The sequence below is a fragment of the Pyrgilauda ruficollis genome, unplaced genomic scaffold (genome assembly GCF_017590135.1).
Source record: "Pyrgilauda ruficollis isolate IOZ18807 unplaced genomic scaffold, ASM1759013v1 scaffold14, whole genome shotgun sequence".
NCBI classification, from domain to species: Eukaryota; Metazoa; Chordata; class Aves; order Passeriformes; family Passeridae; genus Pyrgilauda; species Pyrgilauda ruficollis.
Genome location: NW_024512543.1, coordinates 6713926 through 6736212, shown reverse-complemented (window position 1 = coordinate 6736212; position 22287 = coordinate 6713926). Strand labels below are relative to the sequence as shown.

Genomic DNA, 22287 nt, shown 5'->3' with positions numbered 1-22287 from the left:
CCTTTCTCTCTCCTTGGTAAAAACAAACAAACAAACAAATAAGCACATTTGAAAACAGGCCCCATGCCTTGATCTTTCCCATAATATATTTGTTTTCCTAGCAAATAAGGAGTAACAGCTTCAAAACTAGACAGCCCTCCTACATAAAGAATATTTTAGTACCAAATCTGTTTTCATGTTAAAAACTGTTATATCAAGAAACTGGCAACATCTGTCCAAGTATGAAATACTGTGATTGTGAATAAGGAAGACAGGACCCAATTCTCAGAAACCATTTCTGACAATAAAGCAGTATTCTCTTCTAAAGACCAGCCAACGAACCTCTGAATCAGTACAAAGGAGACAAAACCACCATATCTTATGGAGACAAAACCACCAAGTGAATTAAATGGATACTGCCAATCACACTGATGATTTGCCAACTGGAGAACATTAAAATCTTCTTTTGCACTTCTAGTATCTAGCTTCTACACATGCAAGATGCAGGAAAATTGCTTTGATTTCACTGAGTGAGCAAGAATGAAGATCATGTCTGAAGAAAATTAATATGAGTAAACTACAAAGAGTCTCAAATTATCAGCAAGCTATTAATCATAAAGACACAAGGCCCAAAAGCCTGTCTGTTTTTTTCATCATATCAAATATGTTATCTCTACTATAAATCAGTTTCTTTGATTATTCTGGCTAAGCAGTATCAGTACAACTGCCTTATTAATTATATCTTATGTGCACTATAAAAACACAAAGCTGTTCAAAAATCATTGTCACAATGCAGACTTGAAAGTACCTTACAGATCCCCAGTTTTATTTTGTTTCTGTTTGCATCCATTTCTTCCCAAACATCTTTTTCCTGAGGACGCTGATGTCCAGGGGATCCAGGTAGTTTCTCTGGTGATACACCAACAGGAATAACATTCTCTCCATCACTGAGCTGTTCATCAGGGAATACTTCATCTGTATTTTCCCGCAGCAAATCTCCTGGGATAGGAGTGGCATTGGCAATTCTACAAAAGTAGTTTAAAAAAAAATAAGAAAAGTAAAAATTTTTATACTCTCATGTGTTTACAGAAATTATTTTCTATTTTAAATGAAAGAAACAAACAAAAACTTACCAAAAAAAAAAAAAAAACCCAAAAAAAAACCAAAAAACAACCCACACATTTCTGCAGAAAAATAAATCTTGGAAATTATTTAATATAACACCTCCAACTTCCTGGCTGTCACAATTTATTTAATTTAGGTACATAACTAGATATGTAAATTAAAAAAAAACAAGCTATCACACAAAGCTGATTTTTTGAATGTTTTTGAAGCCACTTCTGAGAAAATCTGCTAGAGTTTATGTGCAGGCTCAACTTCTCTCCTGATTCTTCTCTATGTATTCTTCCATTCAAAAAAATTAATGGCACCCATAAACACTTCTTACGTTCATCCATAAACACCTCCTACATTCTTCAGTCCCCTGAGATGAGTATGGGTATTATTGAACACCACATCTTGTCCAATTTACTTAATTACAGAATGTCTCATACAACATAATAAATATTATTTCAAACATAACCAAAATCTACTTCCAAATTTCTTATAAATATCCAGTCATTTTTCAAACTTATAAAGGAAATTGCATCTAGAATTTTATTTCAAGATTAGAGAAAACAATGGGTTTGTTTCCAGGCAGTTAAATTTCCAGGCACTTAAACTCAGGACACATTATTTAGTTTCACAAAATACGATTTAGCAAAGGATGGATGAGCAAATTTACATGCAATTTCCTGGAGTACTATTTTTATTGCTGTAATTTTAGGACTGCAGTGCTGATCTTTCAGGAGAGTATAAACTGGAACCCTAAAAAGGGAAATACATCAAATGCTCCCAAACCTCCCTTCCTCTAGGCATTCAAACTCCTGCAGAAAAAACCTAAATTATGGAGATAATTTTCCTTTGGTAGGAAGCCCCTCTGCGGCTGCCACTGAAGAGACCACACCGTGCATACCCAATTGCAGCCGGCGTAAGACGAGTGTGCAGCTGAGGCGTGGTTGAAGTTGTTGTTGTTGTCAGAGAGCCATCAGTTCCACTCTTCTCCCAGTCAAAAGGGTCACTTTCAACAACTCCAAATGTTTTCATGCTGTTGTCAAACACAGACATGAGGAGCTGAAAATAAAGAAAGAAGTTAATAAGCTTCATTTTTTCCTAAGACATCAAACTATTAAGAAATATCATCCTCTAATACTGAAAACAACATTAAAAAGGGGTTTTTATATGAAACACTTCTCATTTTTCATGATTTTGAGGCCAAGATGTACAAAATTCCATTTTACTAAAACAGTAAAAAAAATCCACCCACATCTGTGTTTTTAAGAGGCATGAGGCAAAGATACACCGTAGACTTTTACAGAAAGACAGAAATACACACAGAAGCTTAACTACATTGCTGCAGAATACCATACAATGGCTCTCTAGCAGATGAAGAGAAAATAATACATTTGGTAACACCATGAAACCAAGGAAATGAATGAGGTGTAGGAAAGGATACTGATCTGCTAATTCATACATTTCCGTATTAAGAATCATATATCATTTACTTCACATAATGCTGACATTTATACTATATAAATGTCTAAGTGTTCAATTCCCATTTTATGAAAAAGCCTTTAGAAAATTTGTGTCCATGACAGAGAAAAAAATGGCATCACTTTCCTCCCTCTGTGAAATTAACTTTGTCTCATTCTAGTCACTGATGGGAAGGCTGTGTCCATATCATTCTCTTATTCTGTAACATTTCTAAAGTTTTTTTCCCCTAGAAGCTAAAAATCTGAGGTTTTTTTCCAATCAAGGACACTGAAAATTTTTCCTCACTCTCCTTTGGCATACCCTTTGGCAACTTAAAATAGATGGAAAGTTTGGATCATTTCTCTTGTATAGAGTGGTCTCACCCAAGTAATTTTTACTCTCAAGAACCTTCTGTGTGCCACCTGTCCCAGTCATTTCTGTAATCCTACTGAAGAGCACAGAGCCATAGTTCACTCTGTCCTTTATATACTGTGTTTAATTCTTCTCCTCCTCCAAACATGAAGCAGTGTCTCTGAAGTAATTTTTGAAGTCATTCTCTTTTAAATCTTTTCAACAATTTCTGCTATAAGCCAAATGCAAACTCAAATGCTTATTGATATCAGGAGGCTGAGGCAATGTATGCACAAATACCCGAAAAAAAATAAACATCTGATATTGCCAAATCAAACATGGCTTCTTGGCCTAGGTGATGAACTTTTTAGACTACAAACTCTTTGAAGCAGGGATATACATACATTCTTGTTCAGTGCTCACCCATAAATACAAAGAATATAGTAAGTAGGAGTAACACCACTGCAAACACAAGTTAAGAGAGACCAGAGTTTAAAAGAGCATTCTCACTGCTCTAAATAAAACCACCTGGCTCTGGTCTAAAGTACATGAGTAAGACTTGTTGTTGAAAGGCTCAGGCTGCAGCTACACGACTGCAAATGTTCCATGAATAGCCACAGGACTGTAAATTACTGTGCTTTCTCTATCATGGAAAAACTCTGTCCTGGTATCGTGTTAATTGCTGAGTGCATGTGCTACGTTAGATACCAACAGATCACAGAAAAGGATTTGCAAAAATATGAATGTCTGTATGCTTTATCATTCAGATTCTGTAAAATGTAGTTACCAGTCTATAATCAAGGTTTTTCTATGCAACATCAAAATTTCTGCAAGAGTACTTTTCACCATAGGAAAAAAAATCTGATACATCTTTATAACCAGGCACACAAAGTATTGAAAACTTTTTCCTCATTTAATTGTAAACTATAGGAGAAATTTCATGGAAATTTGCAATGGAGAAGAGGAAAAAAGAAATCAAAGTATTTATTTTTCAAGAATACTGAACATTTTTTGGATTTGTAATAACTTTTTTAACATTCAATTTTTTTCACAAAAATTGATTTGTTTTGCAAATATGCAGAATTATGTACCAGTATATTTAGAGAAATCCACTCATAACAGGAAATCAGTTATTCCTTGAGATTTTCAGCTCTTATTTCAATTCTTATATCTCTTGATTTCTTTGTTAATCTTACCAAGCAAAGTAGAGTTGCTCTTATCAAAGTTACAATTCCAGAATTAGTCAGATTTATTTATTCAGTTGAACCAATTACACTTGGAACAACAACAGATACTCATTCCTTCTGATTTCACTGATTTAGGGAGTCGAACAAAGGCACAGAGGCAGACAGGTCCTGCAAGTGGGAAGCAGGAATGCATGTTTCTGGGAGCCAGAAGGAAGGCGCACAGGGACAGCTTGCCATGGTGTGCATTTTGATCAGTGCAACCTCTCCCAGTGTGCAAGGCTGAAAAAACTCTCAAGTCTCTCCTTCCCTGCTTTTTCTGAGCACTCCTCTGCTGCTTTCCACAAACTGGGAAAAAGTTTTGCATTTATTTATTGTTTAATCCTAGGTCAACACTGAGTGAGTTAAGACACATTCTACAGCGTATCCTCTCGGCACATAGCACCTTACCACTGAGCAGAGGCTGTCCATTTCAGCAGGCAATACTCTCTTAAACAAAGAAAGAACTCTCTTTGTTTCTCTTAAACAAAGAAAAATGACTGGTCTTCTGTGATCTCTGTACACAATACTTCAGTTTTGAAAACACACCATGAGTGTATGTTGTGCTCTAGCTGCAGGTGCTGAGTTCCAGACTTTGGAAAACCGCCAGAATGACAATCCCTGAGAGAACAATCTGATCAATTAACTTACAGAGCACATACTAGAGACTGTGATAGTAGGATAGCTCCCAATCCGAACAGAATACTGACTCAAAAACAGATGTCAATTGTTTTTAGAAACTTAACAGCCTTACACTTCCCAAATGGAAAAAAACCAGCATTTGAACCATAAAGTTTCCATGGCACTAAATGGTCATTAAATTAACTTTGTGGTGGCACAAACCATAATAACTATCAAGATTACACAATGAAATCAAAGTAAATTGGAGATGAAACAGCGTAAAATTCCCTTCTTTATAAAACAGAAGGACAAAATAGTACAAGTGTTTACCTGGTAATCAGGCTTTGTGAAGTAATCCAAATTAGAAATGTGATCCAGAAAGACGTTGAATTCTTGAGGAAGATGTTTCAACATAAGTCTGTGTTCGTACCTTTCTTTAATGGAGCCCACTTGCTCCTAGGAGTAAGTAACACAACAAACATTGGCACATCTTCCTTCTCTGTTACAACATACTCACATTCATGCTACAGCCATTCAATACACTACTAGCCAGAGAGATGGGTCACTACATTACACTGAATGTTACTGAGAAAGGCCATTCTACACCAGAGAGCAAGATAGAAGACTCTGGTTTTGGCCTCAGTACACTTGCAAAATAATGTACCAACTTCAAATTCAATATGAAAAGCCATTTAGTTTTCTACTGTGCTTGTGTTGTTTGTGTTGTCTGTTTGAATGCTGACTGGTATGAAGAGCTGTCACTAAATGCTCCAACCCTTTCTATTAGTATGTTTCAAAGATTTGAATGTCTTGTTGCATCATGTCAAGTTCAGTCACTTTTTGGTGTATATTCAGTCGTGTAAGATGCATAAATCCAAACCAAAAAGAAGATGCTATACAACACACTGTTATCTACCAATACATAAACCACATCAGAGAGTACCCTGGTTTCAGTATGATTTCAAAAGAAGTTGCAAGAAGTAATACCAGGCTGATTAGATATTTTCTTTGCATACTTCACCTATGACATATGACTAAAGGCACTACTGCATATTGCCCAATCCACTTTTGTTCACCATCAAACAAGAATTACCTATTTGACAAATAATCAAAAGCGTGTGATAGCTGAAATAAAAATACTCAAGTGATAACAGGAATAATGAAGTAAGTGGCAAATATACACTTCTGCCCTTTACAATAATTTAAATCTAAAAGTATAACCTCCTTTCTTCCTAGAACACTTAGTGAAATTTGATTGCTTTTTATACCATGACACTAGTCACAAGAACTAACACTAGAAAACACTGGAAAATGTAATGTTAAAATTAATTAATGATTCTAAGAGGAATCTTTATCACAGCATTTCCCTGGCCAGAAATAAACCTCCTTTATGCTCTGGTTTCACCTCTAGCTTTACCTTATCTTTTATTTTTCTCCAAGGCAGCTGCCCAACCACAAATTCCACCAACATGTAGAAGAGAGACCAGAGGTCATCATGCCGACCCATTTCCTGTAAAAGGAAGTATTATTTTAAAGCATATTACAAGTATCTAAACAAATGGAAAGATAAGTTCTTTACTGCTCAAAACTTAAATTATTATATAAAATTTAATATAACCTATGCTGCAAAACAAGTTAATTAAATCAAGTGGCTATTTTAAGGAGAAACATACAAGTAAATTTCCACAGAAGACAGAGAAAAATAAAATAAAAGTTGAAGTGTGTTAAAATAACATTGCAAATCTCTGCTTATTCAGATTTCTTTAGAGTATGATGTTAAGACAACATACTGAGCATTATGTACCTCACAAAACTCAGTAGCTTCACTTTTTTAACTTATTAACTTGCAATACAACTGAACACCAAAGATAAGTGTTAGAATCACTATTATTTGTACAAAACCTTTTTTTCCTCAACTACTTTAAATTACATTATCCTTTCACAAAATTTACAGCTCTTAATTTCTACACAATAAATGCACAGATAAGAATACAAAAAAGGAAATGAATAGTAACTGTGTAACTGACTGCTTCCAGCTGCATGAGGTGGTTTTGATCCAGACTGTGATACTCACTCTGTTTCTGTGAGCGTTGATTGATGCGTATCGTACCGTTCCTCGAAAGCCAGCAACAGCTCGTGGCTGTCAGAGAACAGGAAAGAGACTCATTGTCAGAAAGAAGCCCTCTGAATACTGAACTTGGCATCTACAAAGTGAGTACAGAGCCACAACATATCTCTTGAGATTTTATTTCAGTTTACTGTGCTGCTACAAGTTCTCAGTGGAAATTCAAGTGGGCACTAACTGGCTGACCGATAAAAACCAAAGGCTGCACTAGAGAATTTAAAATATTTCTTTCTCTTCCAGTTTCTGAAAACCAGCATTTTTTCCCTGATAGTCTAGACATCTTGTGATCATAAGTCAATTGATGTTTTATAATCAGAGAATATATTTTCCCATCCTTCTTTTATTCAAATAAAAGTATTACAGAAGGAATTATATAATTGATGACAGTCATAATTAGTAGATATTTAATTTTTTTAAAATCAAACTGTGATATTATTACTTTGCCTAAGAGAGATATCCAGTCCAGGCTACCCACTTAATTAATCATTATATATAGACAAAACCGCCAGGACTATTAAATTCGCTTTCTTTTATGCAGTCTTATCTTCCCAATAAATGGTTCTTTTTCTTTCCTGTAACAATGAACACAAGAAGCTTGAATTATCTACCTCACCTCTGACTTGTACTTAGAGAGGTACTGGTGATCTGTCTGTTCTCCCAAGACTCACGACAATTTTTAAGATTTTTTTTTTTTTAATTTGCACAATACATTAAAAAGTCTGGTTTGATATACACACAAAGATAACCACAATACATAATTGATACCTTATTAAGAGAAAACACTTTCACCTCTCTCTACCTAAATATATATGTATAATCTTTTCTTATCCACCAACAGATGCTATAGAGAGGTATCATTTAAACAAAGCAGGAGCTGCCATTACTGTCAATAAATCTAATTATTGAATCCAGCAGGATTATGCAACAACATCTTTAAAAAAGGATTCAGCAGCCCATATAATCAATATGTGCTAGAGTAGTACAACGAGAGCTGAACCAGTGTTAGTTAAAGCAGAGAATATTTTCTAGGGTGTTCTTAACATGAAGAGGAACTCAGATGATATTCCACAGATCTGAGACTTTGCACATCATTATACAGTTTAAATGGTGCTCAGAACACATTTCACGTTCAGGCAGGACAGACTCAACTGTCTGTCTGCCTTATCTTTAATTTTATATCATATTTCACACTGAACATTACCCTGAAAACATTACACTGTAGTTGCAGAAATTTCACAGTACCATGCAATTAGAAAAAGAATAGCTCAAAATGCTTTAAAACTGATAAATTTTAGGGGAAACAATTTTTTTTTAAAAGCACTTAAATCTCTTTAGTAGTTCTGCAGGCTGGTAAATCATCCAACTAAGAGTAATATAGCATCACTGCCAAGACAATGAAAATACATATAAATTTTAAAAAATATGTAGTTTAATGAATAGTATTTTCTCAGGAGAGCACTGAGAGCTTAACTTTAAAATAGTTGCAAATACAAATTCCACAAATCTCAAGAGGATATAGTTTCAGAAGATGAAACCAAACGTTTGCTGTCTTTTGCCTCTGGCATGAGTGTTAAAAAGGAAGGACTATATTCAGATTTACTTAGTTAAATATTTCTGTTCTTCTGAGAATAATGGAAAATATGAAACCAGGATGAAATGTCACTTTCATTTCTAGCATCACAACTTCAATTTCTGCTTAACAGCTAAGACATGCTGTTAAGACAAGAAATGCTTTGGTTGCTGGACAAAGCAAGAGAAAAAGACTAAGAAATGTCATATTATAACTAAATTATCCCATTCAGTTTACAAAAACTAAAAATCTGACCTATTCCACTTCTGTCCTGGGGAAGAAATGTCCTTATGAGGAAATTCATTGTGTACCAATTCAAATGCTTTTGAATGTTAAAGTCACAGTCATCCTTATCTGCCCTAACATGATTTCAATTATCTGAGAATCACCTGGATGGGAATGAAAGAAAAAGGAAAAAAAAAATAAAGCATGAATATTGTTTCTATCTATGACCTTATCATGAAGTAAATTCTGAATTCTTTATTCCAGCAAAGACATCTAAAGCCTTTCATTGTCTCTTGCCTTAAAGTATAGTTCCTATAATTGGAAGTAAAAGCACATGTCACTCTGTTATATTTCAAGATGCAATAAAATACCTTTTAGTAATGCAGCTGGTCACTATTCAATAGCAGTATTACAATGGCACACAACAATAATAAAATAATTCTACCATGTCTCTCTTGACAAAAGTGACACTCTGTAGGTCAAATCAAGTCTGCCTAATTCAGAACAGAACTTATAAACTTCTGAGCATTTGCATAACTTTTGAAACTGTTTCAGAACTTTTCATGCATCTCACATCTCATGTAGCCAAAGAAAAATACTAAATCCTTCAAATTTAAGTTAAAAAAATATTTTGAAATACATGCAGATGAATCAAGCAGATGCAGAGAGTACAATGAATTTTTCTAATTATAAAGGTACTTTCTTAATGTAACATCAGGGTTTTTTGGAGGTGTTGCTGCCCTGAAAGCATTTGGCAATGTTTCAGATAATCTACATGCAGGAAATTAGCAGCTCCTAGCAAAGTGAACTATTTCCACTAAGCACACAGCTTTCAGACTCCTGGGAGACACTATGCTTACAAACCTATGAATGTTGCTTTTTGGAGTGGCTGTGGAGGAGACAAATCACTCTCCTTAGCTCAATTCAGTGTCTCTAGATAAATGCTCTGGGCTTATTGCTTGAGGCAACATTGGAAAGGTTACACAGAGCAAAAAAGTTAACTTGTTACTGCAGTAACAGAAACTAGAAAACCAACATGAAAAGAAAAAATCAATACTGGTTCTTTACATTATATCTGAGACACACCATGGTTCTCCCAGTCAATCAGGCCATGACTGAGTGTCTAGGTTTTGCACTGAGAAGCCAGCAGTGCTGCCTCTAGAGTAGGGCTCAAAAGCCATAGGGGATAGGTAGAGAAGCAGCCATCTATGTTACCCCAATTTTCCTTTGTTAAAGTTAGAATTCTCCTTTTTTATCTTTTCCCTCGAAAAAAGATAATTTCTTAGTTCAAATTCCACCAGAAATCTATTCCCATGATTGGAACTACACACAGTTTCAATTATTTGAAAACTTTTTTCATAGCTTCAACAATTCATATTCCAATCCTCCCCTTTTTGAACATAATAGATTTTGCAGTCTAATGTAATGCCTAGCACGTGTTAGCACCAGTTTAAAACAAATGAAAATTTCAGGGATCAGTTGAGTAAGGAAAGAACAGGCAATTGAAATACAAATGCCATTACAATATATTATAGTTCTCAATTGATTTTCACTTCATATAAGCTCTTCAAACCCACTCTTTCAGCTCTATCTTAAAATCCACACCAGACACTAAAAGAGAACATGCACTTAGAACTTTTCATCAACCCATCTCCGGCTAGTTGTTGGTATGACACATACCTTGGCCTCAGATATACCTAAACAAATGTGATTTCCAAAAACTGCAGCTGTCTGATCCTATGCTACCTAGTTCCAGCAGAAGCTGAGTAACAAGGTAACAACTAACAATACAATTAAATTTTGCTATTGTGAATTCTAATAGACATGTGACAAAGGAAAATTTGCTATAAAGAGCAACACCATCTCTAAGACAGCAGTATTTGATACACAAAACATCTCCTGAGCTACTCAGTTTTCAGTCTGGAGTACTCAGCCAATGTAATGCATGAGCTAAAGACTACAGTCATTCCAAAGCTGATTTATGAGCAGACAAAAAGTCTGGTGGGCTGAAGAGGGTAACAACCTACTAATGTCTGTCACAAACCTAAACTTACTGCACTGAAAAATCACACAAGATAAGTCTGCCACGTGTATGTTTGCTTTGCTCCCCGCAATCTTTCTTCTTTCTCTTATTCCAGGAGCTGAAGCAGAGATGACTGTAAGAAGACTATCTATATAAACCAGCTACGCTTTGGCAAATAATTTCCCCATGGAGCAGAATATTGTTTTATTTATCTCTGTAGGTAAAAATTTTACAGTTGTTCTGCACTTAGTAGACTGAAGAATTGAGACCTTAATTTTTTTATGTTTTGTACTTATTTTTTATGTTTTGTACATATCTAATTTATTATTTATAATGATAATATATTAAAGAAGTAGACTGTTTCAGTAGTAGGCTTATTTCAACTATGGATGGAAAGCAAAAAGTATCAAGGAAGCTAATGTACATACATGTACCTTCTTTCCAGTTCTTTTCCCTATCCCACAGGGTCAGGAGCGGGGTGGGGGAAATGAGCAAGAGGCTTTGTGGTACTTGGTTGCCAGCTGAGATTAAGCCACAATAAAATAACACATTTTCTTCCTTTTAAATGATTCAAAGTTAACTCAGCAGAGAATTTAGCCCATAGCTCAGAAAGAACTGGAAACCAGACCTTCTGGTTTGATTTTCACTTGCTTCTGTTTTCACCAGAAAACAAATTTTCCTGGATCAAACCATCTGTCTTTCCACCACAATAGCTTTTAATTTTAAATAAATAGGACAGCTCTCAAAGACTTTCAGTTCCTGCAAATTTAATGAAAATTGGTGATTAAAGACAGAACCCAAATTAGTACACTGACACAGAGACAGATAGTTTAAATTCAATTAAAATGGCTCACATCCATCTTAAGAGACACCAATCAGCTGGTCAACCAGCATTAGTTTTAGGTGGCATATAAATGCAAGCCTAATCCCAAAAGTGCAACTAGGTACTGATCAGAAAGGTAAGCTGTAGTATGAAGCCAAAAATACTAAGAAATTTGGAGGGCATAAGGGTAGCAGTACACAAAGTAATAGAAAAACTGTAAGTTTCACCATTCACAGAATAATTTCTTTCAAAACTAAAATCAAATATCACAGAAAATTATTTCTTTTCTTTTTTTTTTTTTTTAAGCCCATTCCCCTGAGCATCTATTAGCTCTATGGAAAATAAAGGAACTGCTGAATCAGAATATAGAACAGCTATAAGCACCTTTCAGAATGTCTAATTTAAATTTCTAAGTTAAATTGTTTAATGATTGTTTGGATATGATACCAGTGTTCTGCACACAACAGGAAAGGAGGAAAAAAACAATATACCCTAACAAAGTATTCTATCATCATAATTTTTCATATCTCAGCTATTAATCAAACTGTTTCTTCAGGCAGGATATCATGTATTCAGTTCTATTTTTCACCCCAAAACCCCCAACTCCAGGCCATAAAGAATCTTCCTCTCAAATATAACCACACACATTTTTCTTAAGTTTTTTGTTTAATTATTTAATTCCAAGATTATTCCACTGAGGTGTTACAAAACAATGCAAAACAAGGTCACACTGCATGAAATTCACATATCCATTCTACTTTTGTCACCAAGTCAATTGATAATGCTCTTCTTTTCATCTTTTGCATTAATTCACCACCTGCATTTTTCACCTTTACTACCACACAAAAGACACCAGCTGGCTGTCTCTGTAACGATGGTTTCCTTCATTACTTTGTCAGTAATACAACCAAACTTGCAAGGATCATGTTCAGTGGACGCTGAAAATGCTACTTATATACACTATTATGCATACACTACTATATATACTATATATACACTATAAACTTGTGCCCTTAATAATCTCCCTCTATGTCCTTGAAGGAGGTTTTAGCAGACAATAATTAATGTTACACTGGCAGGTGTAACATTGCTGTATCTACAGCTGCACAGGTCTGTCACTGGTAGGTGTTATTACAGCTATACATTATTTAAAAAACCTTTGAAACCCAACAGTCTAAGAGTTATTTTATTCTCTCTACTGAAAATGTCTCCACCAACCTCACCAAACTAACTCCTATCTCTTCCTTATAAAAGCATTTCTAATTCAGAAATGGAACCTCAAATGACTGTCATAATTCTTTCAATTTATGCATACTGCTCATAAACCAACATTCCTCAAATAAATTCAAAGATGTACACATTAATTATTTTAAATATTTGTTTGCTTATGATTTCTTGTTCATTCTATGCCTTTCTGCTGATTTATAGAGAGTTCAGTACAAATGTACTACGTATTTTTAATGCTTTACAATCCCAGCATCTTCACATGAAGTGCTGAAGAGAAGCAGAGAGGCTGTTAAGAAGGCTGGTCTCAAAATACATGGTTAAAATACCTGTCCTATGTCTGCAGACACTTGGTAACAATGAAAAATTGGACATAGTTTTGCTTTGTTAGGAAGAAATTCTTTTCTCAGAGGGTGGTGAAGCACTGGAACTGGTTGTCCAGAGAGGCTCTAGATGCCCCATCACTGGAAGTGTTCAAGCCCAGGTTGGATATGCCTTGAGCAACCTGATCTAGGCAAGGGAGCAGGAGCCAGGTGATCTTTAAGGTCTCTTTCAATCGAAATCATTGTACAATTCTATGTGCTCAGTGCTTCTTCTCATTATGCCTTTGTTAGGCAAAGGATGAAGAAACTAATACAAAAAATTATTTTAGGATTGCCCAGTTACAGACATTTGATGCTGGGAAATTCTAATGCCAAATTTCAGCACACACGGGTCTTTGCTTTGTAAGCATTGGTGCAGAGGTGTCCAATACATCATGCATAGCTTCCATGCAATTGCTGAGGAGGAAAAGTAACGTTTTGTCACTGTCTTGTTCCAAACAATTATGTTGCTAGCTAATATTCACTTATTCACTTGAATACAATATTATTGTATTCACTTTAAGAGAAAACTTATAAAACATCACCTTTGAAGTATATCAATCTCTAAAAGCCTCAGCGAACTATTACACAGAAACTTATCAACATATGTTTTTCAAAAAGCTCTGAGGAAAATGAAAAATATTTCAAGAGGGAAAATAAATACTCTGTTCCTTGTTTAGGTATACACATGCAATCCTCAGCTAATCATATCCCTCTGTAATGTACTGTTCAGCACTGAGAGAGGCCATTACTGAGAAGGGATAACATAAGTTAAATGCCAGCGACAAAATGCTTCTCAACAGGATGAAAGAGCGACTGAACAGTGCATTTAACAAAATGACATGCACCATTACCCTGCAGCACAGGGCTTCAACAATTTCAGCCAGGTATGGAAGAGAGGCCTGTTTAGGACAGTGGACGTATCTGAGCCAATTATTTATTATACTCATGATACAGTGCCCTAAGATATCAAATAGCTCCCTGGAACTTTGCTGTACTATTTAATTATTTTCCATGAAATCTGCTGCCATTTAATACTGTACTCATAAACATGTCCTAGGTGTCCTTGGACTTTGCTTTAACCCGTGTCACTCAAAACAGAGGTGTGTCAAGGAACTGCTGAAGAAACAGTATCTCAGTGCACCTTAACTAAAACCAAAACCAGACCAATTTCACAATCTTCTGCAGATGAGGTTCTGCCAATCACTTAAATTTAATGGGTGGTCTCATTTTATTCCAAATTTTATTCTGAATGCCATGTTCAGTAACTATTCTTGAACAACTTCCAGGATACAGATTCTTATTTATAATAAATTCACACAGTCAAGGGATTATTCAGTAGTTACCAGCACAAATTCTAAATCATGAAGAGCACTGGAGCAAACAAAAAAAACCTGCACCAGTTTTAGTCAACACTACTTGTGGACCACTTCTGAGTCTTATTTCTTAAAGTTGTATCACTGTTTGCTATAATAACATTTACTTGAAAAGGAGATTGAGAACTTTAAGCAGTCCATGGGTCCAAATGGTCTTCAAAGAAGACAAAACACTTGCACTGACCGTTTTGTTTACAACAGTGTAGCTTCACCATCGCTCCTTTAGTTCTTAAAACTATCTCACTCCTTTTCCCCATCATAAAAAGCATTTAATGGATATAGCTTCCACTATTTCAGCACCATAAAAACACTGTTCTCTTCCAAATACAGAAATTAACAATCTGCAATTCTTCTGCCAAAATGACAGGAGGTCAGGCAGAATAACATAGAAGTATTCTCTAGACTTCTCAGCAATCCAGATAATCCAGAGTCTTACTAGAAGAAATATCCATGCAATTCAAATGTATAACCATTCCCAAATTTTCACAAGTAAAAAACCAAATGAAAAATACAGTATACAAGAAATTTATACCTTCTGTCCCAGTATGTAATTTAAGTACAATAGATTTCCAAAGCTTTCAAAATGGATATAACACTCTGCTTTTTTATCTACCAATACATTTTTGTGAAGTATTCTGTGCAGGATTGTTTCGGGTTGTTTATTCGGGGGGTGGGTGGGGGTGTGTTCCATCATTTGATTGGTTCTTTGTTTTGGTTTTGTGTTTGTTTGATTTTTAAAGTATTCAGCTTCTTATACTACATTTCTAGGACACCACCTGTACCTTAAAGTGAAACTTGAAGATAAAACCTCATTTGCTGAAAATCCTCAGAACCTGAGGGCACTGATGAAAGGCCCTTAGCTGATTTGTACAGAAACACCTGATATGGAATAATATGTGCATAGTTTGATGTGAACAGATTTGTAACTGCTTCCCTAGACAATAAAAAATCTAGACATTTGCATTCACAATTGCTTTCACAGCATTTTTCTAAGGGTCAGACTGTGCAGCAGCTGCTGTATCTCCTGCTTTAGCAGAAGTCAAAGACAATTTTTGTCACTGACAGGTCACGGGTAAAGAGCATGTGCAGTGCCTCAGAAAATTTTGGTGGATACTCTGTCAACTTTGGATTTGAATATTTCTGTTAATGTTCAGAGTAAATAAATACCGTAAAATACTTTAAATCTACTTATTGTTAAAATAATGTAATTTTGATTTTTTTACGTGTTTTCAAAGAAATGTAGGAAAATTTAGACACTTGAGATTAAGGTCATGGTAAAATATCGTATGACAATGAGAACTTTGACGAAGCTCTTGATTTTATTCAAATAAACACTGAAGAATGACCTAAAATGTAGTCACTGGGAACGGCAGAAGAAAGGTGGGGAGATGGGGGGATGCAGTCATAGGGTAGCTCTTCCCTTGACCTAAAAAGTCTTATTTATCAAAAATACAACAATTTCACAATCAAAACATTCTCCTCTGAATACATTTCAACCCGCTAGTCACAATACTCTCAGTAAAGGAATCCCACATTCCAAAATAAATACCAGATTTGGCAGAAAGGAATTTTCTCTTTCAATTATCTTTGCTGAGTCCAAATCACCAGATTCAGGGGACTGGCTGTTTATCTCAACAATTATTTAGGTTGCCAGTCAGTAAGACCTGTATACTAAGCAGAAAAGCACTGATGTTTTAGATGTAAAGGTTTTATCTAAATGCCACCTTCTAATGGATAGGGTTTTAATTCTGTTACTCCCAAGCTTTTTCACCTCAGCTTGCATGTATGTTATACTATCTTCTTTGTAAAACAAATAAAATTCACTTGTTTATAATTTGCAATCCACATAAATAAAAGACCACAAAACTCAGGCATGTGGTATACATGATGGTTGAATTTATGGATTTTTAAAGAATTATGACCTAAAATTATTTTTTAAAGGTTAATCTTTTTAACAGCAAAGACTAATGGCTTATTCTTTTATTTTGTTTTGCTTTCTTTGTATTAAATTTAATAGTACCTCAGAAAACAGTTGTGGTTAAGGTTCCCTTTAAAACAGGAGTGATGACAACTGCCTAAGAGCTGGCTGCAGTACTGATGATGTTAAGAATGCAAATGTCCTTCGCATTTTGTCCCTCAAGGTTTTCTATTTCTGTACCACAGCTGACACCCTCACTTTCCATTTTCAGCATGTAAACAGAGACATGGAAATTGATGGCTGTATGAAGTTAGGTTTACATGCAAAAAGAATCATTTATTCTTCATCTGCATTAAAAACCAAAAATACGCTAGTACTTACTTCAGCTATCTCTAAGACAATAGCAAACAAAATGTTAGGTACTACACCCTCAAAAAGCAAAAAACAGCAGACTACGAATCTCATAAATATACTAAATTTGCATCCTGCTATATGTATTTGTTTGATGATTAGAGTACTCCTACAGTTTAATTCTAATTACCCTGCTTTTCAGTAATCAATTCTTATCTACACCATTAATTCGTTTATTGCTTCCCCTCTCCAACAATTTATTTGCTTGCCTGTGCTTCATCCTTCTTTCTTTTAACAGCCTACATCATCCCCAACAGTTTTTGTTCCTCCCACACTCAATTTTCTCTCTTCTGATATTTTCTATCCCCAGAGAAGGCTCTTCCCACCAATTAGTAGTTCCTTACCAACCTCCATTCTATAATTTAATTCTACATGTACCCCAAATACCTGCATCCTAGCATTGTCCCCACCATGTAGAATCAGAAGCTGTTACCATTCATTCATCTTTCACAAACATACAAAATACAATAAATGTTTGTTCCTGATTTTTAAGTTTTAGTCAGGTAATAGCGTCAGATCATACAACTTAATAAACTGCAACTCCTCACTACTCTTTTCAACATGTTTTTACATTTTACAAATATCTTGTTACTGAATACAACAGACATATCCCTCTCTCCTTGAAGTCAGCTCCTCACAAACATAGTCATTCAGACAGCTGGAATACAGGGCAACTTTGGTAAAATAGATGTATGTCAAAATTAGCAGTTAAAAATGTTTTATTTTACAATAGTAATTCTGAGAGAGAACATCTGTAGCATGAAAAAGTGTGCAAAGCCTTGTTTTTACTTTATGCTTTAGGTTTTTCTTTCAGTTTTGGAGATTCACATAGACCACTATAGTAAAATACTATAAGAAGAAAACTGCAACTATAAAAATTAATTTTAAGGTTAGTATCTGGAACAAGTGGAAAAATGTCTCTGCTAACTGAATAACCCAAGAGAATGTAAAACCCCTGGATCCTTCAGATGAGCAATAAAGGCATTTCCTTTTGACATTATGCTCAGACACTAGGGCAGACTAATAAAGCTTGAACACGTTTTCATTACGTAAAATTATCCCTCAAAATACTCCTTCCTGTAATTTCCTGAAATGACCTTTTACCCCTCTTTATTAAGAGGGATAATATTTTCCTATAAGGAAAAAGCTAAATGTGAAATTACAGTGATTTTACAGTGAAATTACAGATGATTACGGAATACCAAAAAGGACTAGTCTTTTTCTAACAGTTGTTGTATTACATTTATAACCAATTTCATCCCTTTTCACTAACTTTACAACAGATTACTATCTACACAGTGGATGTGTAAAAATAAGCTTAGAGCATTGAATTCCCTTTGTAGGGAAGAGGAGGAAAGAGAAAAAAAGACAGCTACAATATCCTGGAGGTATATTATTTCAATTTTTTCTGAAAAAGAGTTCTGATATTGCTGGATGAGGAAATTCTGCAGTTCTAGAGAGAGGCTATTTCAGCTATTTCAGTTGCAGTGTGTGAAAAGATTGTATTAAAAAGCAAAAAAGGCAATGACAGAAGTACATGGGAAATCTGGAAAAAGAAAGAAGAAATTTGATACTAGGTTTTACAAACACAAAATATTTTTCTGTGTTTACAGCAATTTATATCCCCTTTAAAAAGCTCATTGAACTCCTTCACTCTTTAACTCCATGCCATTCTTGGTATTGAAAGTTTGGGTCACACGGAATGGATGACCCAAACAACACATCATTGTCTAGGCCCCCAAGTTAATCTATGAAGAAAACCTGACTGATGATTCCCAAGAGATATCTGTTTCCCTTCTGAATTGTGTCCCTCAGTAATGTAAAAAATTAGAGCATTCTGCACCAGCAGTTCACATGAAGATTGCTGTTGCTTACTGATTTCAAAAACTTACGCTTTACATGAAGAAGAAACTCTGATGGGTAGAAAAATGTGAGAATAAAGGTGGCATTAACACTTACAGAAGCAATTACTTAGATTCTGTCTTATTCTTGGTGGATAAATTACAATACATGTCCTTGGCTTTTTTTTTCCCTTTCAAAATCAGTTTTACTGTCATCTGGCTGCTGCAAGCCAAAGGTGATTGTAGATAACCTAATCCAAGGGTGCAAAATTATGCTAATGCAAATCCCATGGAGGAAAAAAACCAGTGAAATGGGCTCACAATGCTGGCCCTTCAGCTCTTTATACAGATAGTCCATATGCAACACTCCAAAATGCAATGAAAAACACAGTAAGCACTATGAGTGTTGAAAATATTTTTTTCTTTAAATATTACTTTCTGAAAAGCTTTTTATATTAAATCTGAATTTTTCAAAACAGGATTTAGATAGAAGCAGGTACAGCTGAATGGACTCCCTAGAAGAATGGTTTTAATGTTGCTAAATCACCACGGAGTCTGACATTAAGAGGGGTAGTACAAAGATGAACAACATCTCTGAAAATAACACTGAGATGTTCTAGGAAATAACAGGCATGACATGCAACTCTGGGGAATCCTTCTGTACAGAAAAATGGCATGGAATTAGTTTAAATCATCTTCAAGAAAGGATTTCTTGTTCTAAGTTCTCTGCCTTGACTATTCTTTCAGTTAAGAAGACTAAGGAGACTCCATAACTCTCCAGGAAAATAAACTGACAACAAGAAACCCTCCCTCCAAACCTGTCAATAACAACTAACAACAGCCTGCTGTGGCTTAACCCCAGCCAGCAACCCACCCACTCCCCAACAGCAAGACAGGGGAAAAGCCAGAAACCTCCTGGTTTGAGATAAAGACAATTAAACAGGCAAAGCAAAACCAGGGTTATAAAAAGCTAATAGTCACCAAGCCAACCTTAACTATGGAACATATTTTTGTGAAGAGAGTATTATGCTTTTGGAGTACATGCTTCTACGTTGTCCTGCATTACATGCAGTATCTGCATAAGAAAGCTAATGAAGCTTAGAAGGACAGCCTTAAGGAGAAGCACATAGCACATTTAGTGAAAATATGAATAAATACTCTTAGTAAGCAAGGCCAACAGTTTCGCTGGTCACTATCCAAGAACCATTTCTAACTAAATAACCATTTGCATGCAAAAAAAACCCACTATCTTTTTCCCTGCCATCACTGCACTCTACAAATATTGATTACAGTGTCAAAAACTTCTAAACAATTTCACTTGAAGAATTATTTCAGTTATATTATAGGGCACTGCAATGAAAAACAAAAGGTGAGAGGTAGTTTTTACACAAGAAAGAATATCAAAAATAGTGAATTTTCTGCTATCATTTATTTTTTCTGGAAGTGTTACCTTTGGTGTGTTTACAGAGAGAATCTTGGGAATTATTTTCTCTTTGAAATTAGAGGTCAGTTCAAAAAACATTATAAGCAGCCAAACATACAGAACACAACAAGAACACTGAGAAATGAAAAAAATAAATAAAACTATTTAAAATGTTTACCTCACCTTTCCAACAGCAGCAGGCACGCTGTTGGTCTCCCCTGCTCTTTGCTTTCATTGCAGTGTCCAGCATTACAGCTGAAGGAATAGAGTACAGCAGAACCCCCCTAATTTACCTCACTAATTCACATACCTCATAATCTGCACACAAAAATCTGACACTTTCCAACTTCATAGGCAAAATAAGAGCGAAAATCCTGAAATCAAGATGGCTTCTACCACTCAATTTGCATCATATTTATAAATATGCTACACAATATTGACTACTACATTATTTGGTGTACTCACCAAAATGTAAACTAAACTAACTTAATAAAGAAAATGTTTCTTTTAAACATTACCATGTACAATGGCACTGACTTGCTTATTTTCAAACTTTGGAATTAACAAAACTAACTGCCCACCTGTGAATTAGGGAGGCTCTACTTGCCTAAAATTGTAATTTCTTCATTGATATGCTTTTACCTACAATCTTCTTCAGACTGCATTGCATTGTCAATACAACAACTACATTATTTATGTGCTCTTATATAATATAAATAGTGTCCTGTTTTAGTTATTCAGACTTTCTCTTTCAGATTATATATATTCAGTTTAATGTCTGATTTTACATTTTCTCCTCAGTTTTTTGTTGTTGTTGGGTTTTGGGGGTTTTTTAAATGCAATACAAAACAGCAAGTGAAATTGAGCTCTGGTATATTTTTCTGATTTTTATTGAAGACCTATTTATCACTTGATTTTCCAAACCAAATGACAGATTATCCCAAAATATCTTAGATGTACACCTCTGTCTCAAGCCAAAAACCAGAAACCTGACTCATTCCCTACTGCCAATCTTTAAACATAATTAATATATCACATGGCATTTGTGATCTGGGATGGTGTTTGTCAAGCTTACAACAGTTACCAGTTTGATGCAACTCCCACACTTGTCCAGAAGAAAAGACAGCATACTACCACATTCGAGAATTTGGGTTTCAACTGTGGAAAAAATCTTACTGGTCTGACATCCCCACATGAGTTGGTAAATTGCCGTGCTAAGCCGAAATCCAGCATAAAACACTTCCTACAGGTGCTTGGAAAACGTCCCATTGCGAAGTTTGACTAGGAAGAAAAAGAAATACAGACAGATAACAGATGAATACACACAGGTGTCAATATGTTCACATATTAATGCAATAACACAAACAGAAAATTCATATTCTATTTCTCTATCCTTCCTTCCATGTTTTCACTTCTACTGAACTCCCAATAAATTTGAAGAAAATGTTGTTAAGAGAAACAGGCATCCAACTTAGCATATCAGAACAGTGGCCTATATTGTCCAAAGAGATTGCCATTTTACTTTATCATGTAGAATATATTACTTTTTAGCAAGAATTTTCCAATCATGTCACCTACTTACAGAATTTCAGCATTGCCTAATTGGTCACAAGGAAAACAAACAGCCAAGGATTTAAAGATTTGAGTTCAGCACAAAGCACAGTTAGCTCCAGCTAATTTTTTCTCACCAATTTCTCTGGACATTCACTGCCTCTATTCACTTTTCCTATTAAATGAAGGCTTAAATGGGGATGGGTCAGGGAGAACATAAGTTTTATAAAAAGTTGCCAGGAAGAAGTGATGCAAATGAAATTTTCCTAATGTACAGAAACTTGTTGGAACTTTTATGTAAGCATCATTCAGCCGACAGGAAACTTAGCAATATATGTCAGATATAACAAACCATATTTCCGTCTATTGAAAACACAGAGACTTCCTTATTTTTTCCTCATTTAGAAATTCTGACAGTTCAGAGTTCTAATGATATTTGTCATACAGAGCAATATCAAAAACAGATGATTGAATTTCAGGAATAAATTCAAAGAAAAATAGAAAATAGTAAGAACAAAAGCATGATACTATCAGGAAGGCACTCTCCTCACACTAACCTATTAACAATAGATCTAATAAGAATTTTACAATAAAAAATAGTTTTCTCATACAGTCTGTCTTTCATTTTCTTGTTTGTTGAAAATATATTAAATACATAAAAACTGCTATT

At 35.0% G+C, this 22287-nt stretch overlaps 1 protein-coding gene across 1 annotated transcript in view; it reads right to left on the bottom strand.

The window, feature by feature from the left end:
- Positions 1-22287, bottom strand: part of TTBK2 (tau tubulin kinase 2) — an 81813-nt gene that overhangs the window by 28270 nt on the left and 31256 nt on the right. The window contains exons 6-11 of the mRNA XM_041460033.1: positions 21243-21347; positions 6820-6885; positions 6163-6255; positions 5076-5201; positions 1994-2151; positions 788-1004 (exon numbers count right to left, since the gene is read on the bottom strand). Of these exons, the coding sequence (XP_041315967.1) occupies positions 788-1004; positions 1994-2151; positions 5076-5201; positions 6163-6255; positions 6820-6885; positions 21243-21347 (765 nt within the window). The remainder of the gene's footprint in view (positions 1-787; positions 1005-1993; positions 2152-5075; positions 5202-6162; positions 6256-6819; positions 6886-21242; positions 21348-22287) is intronic.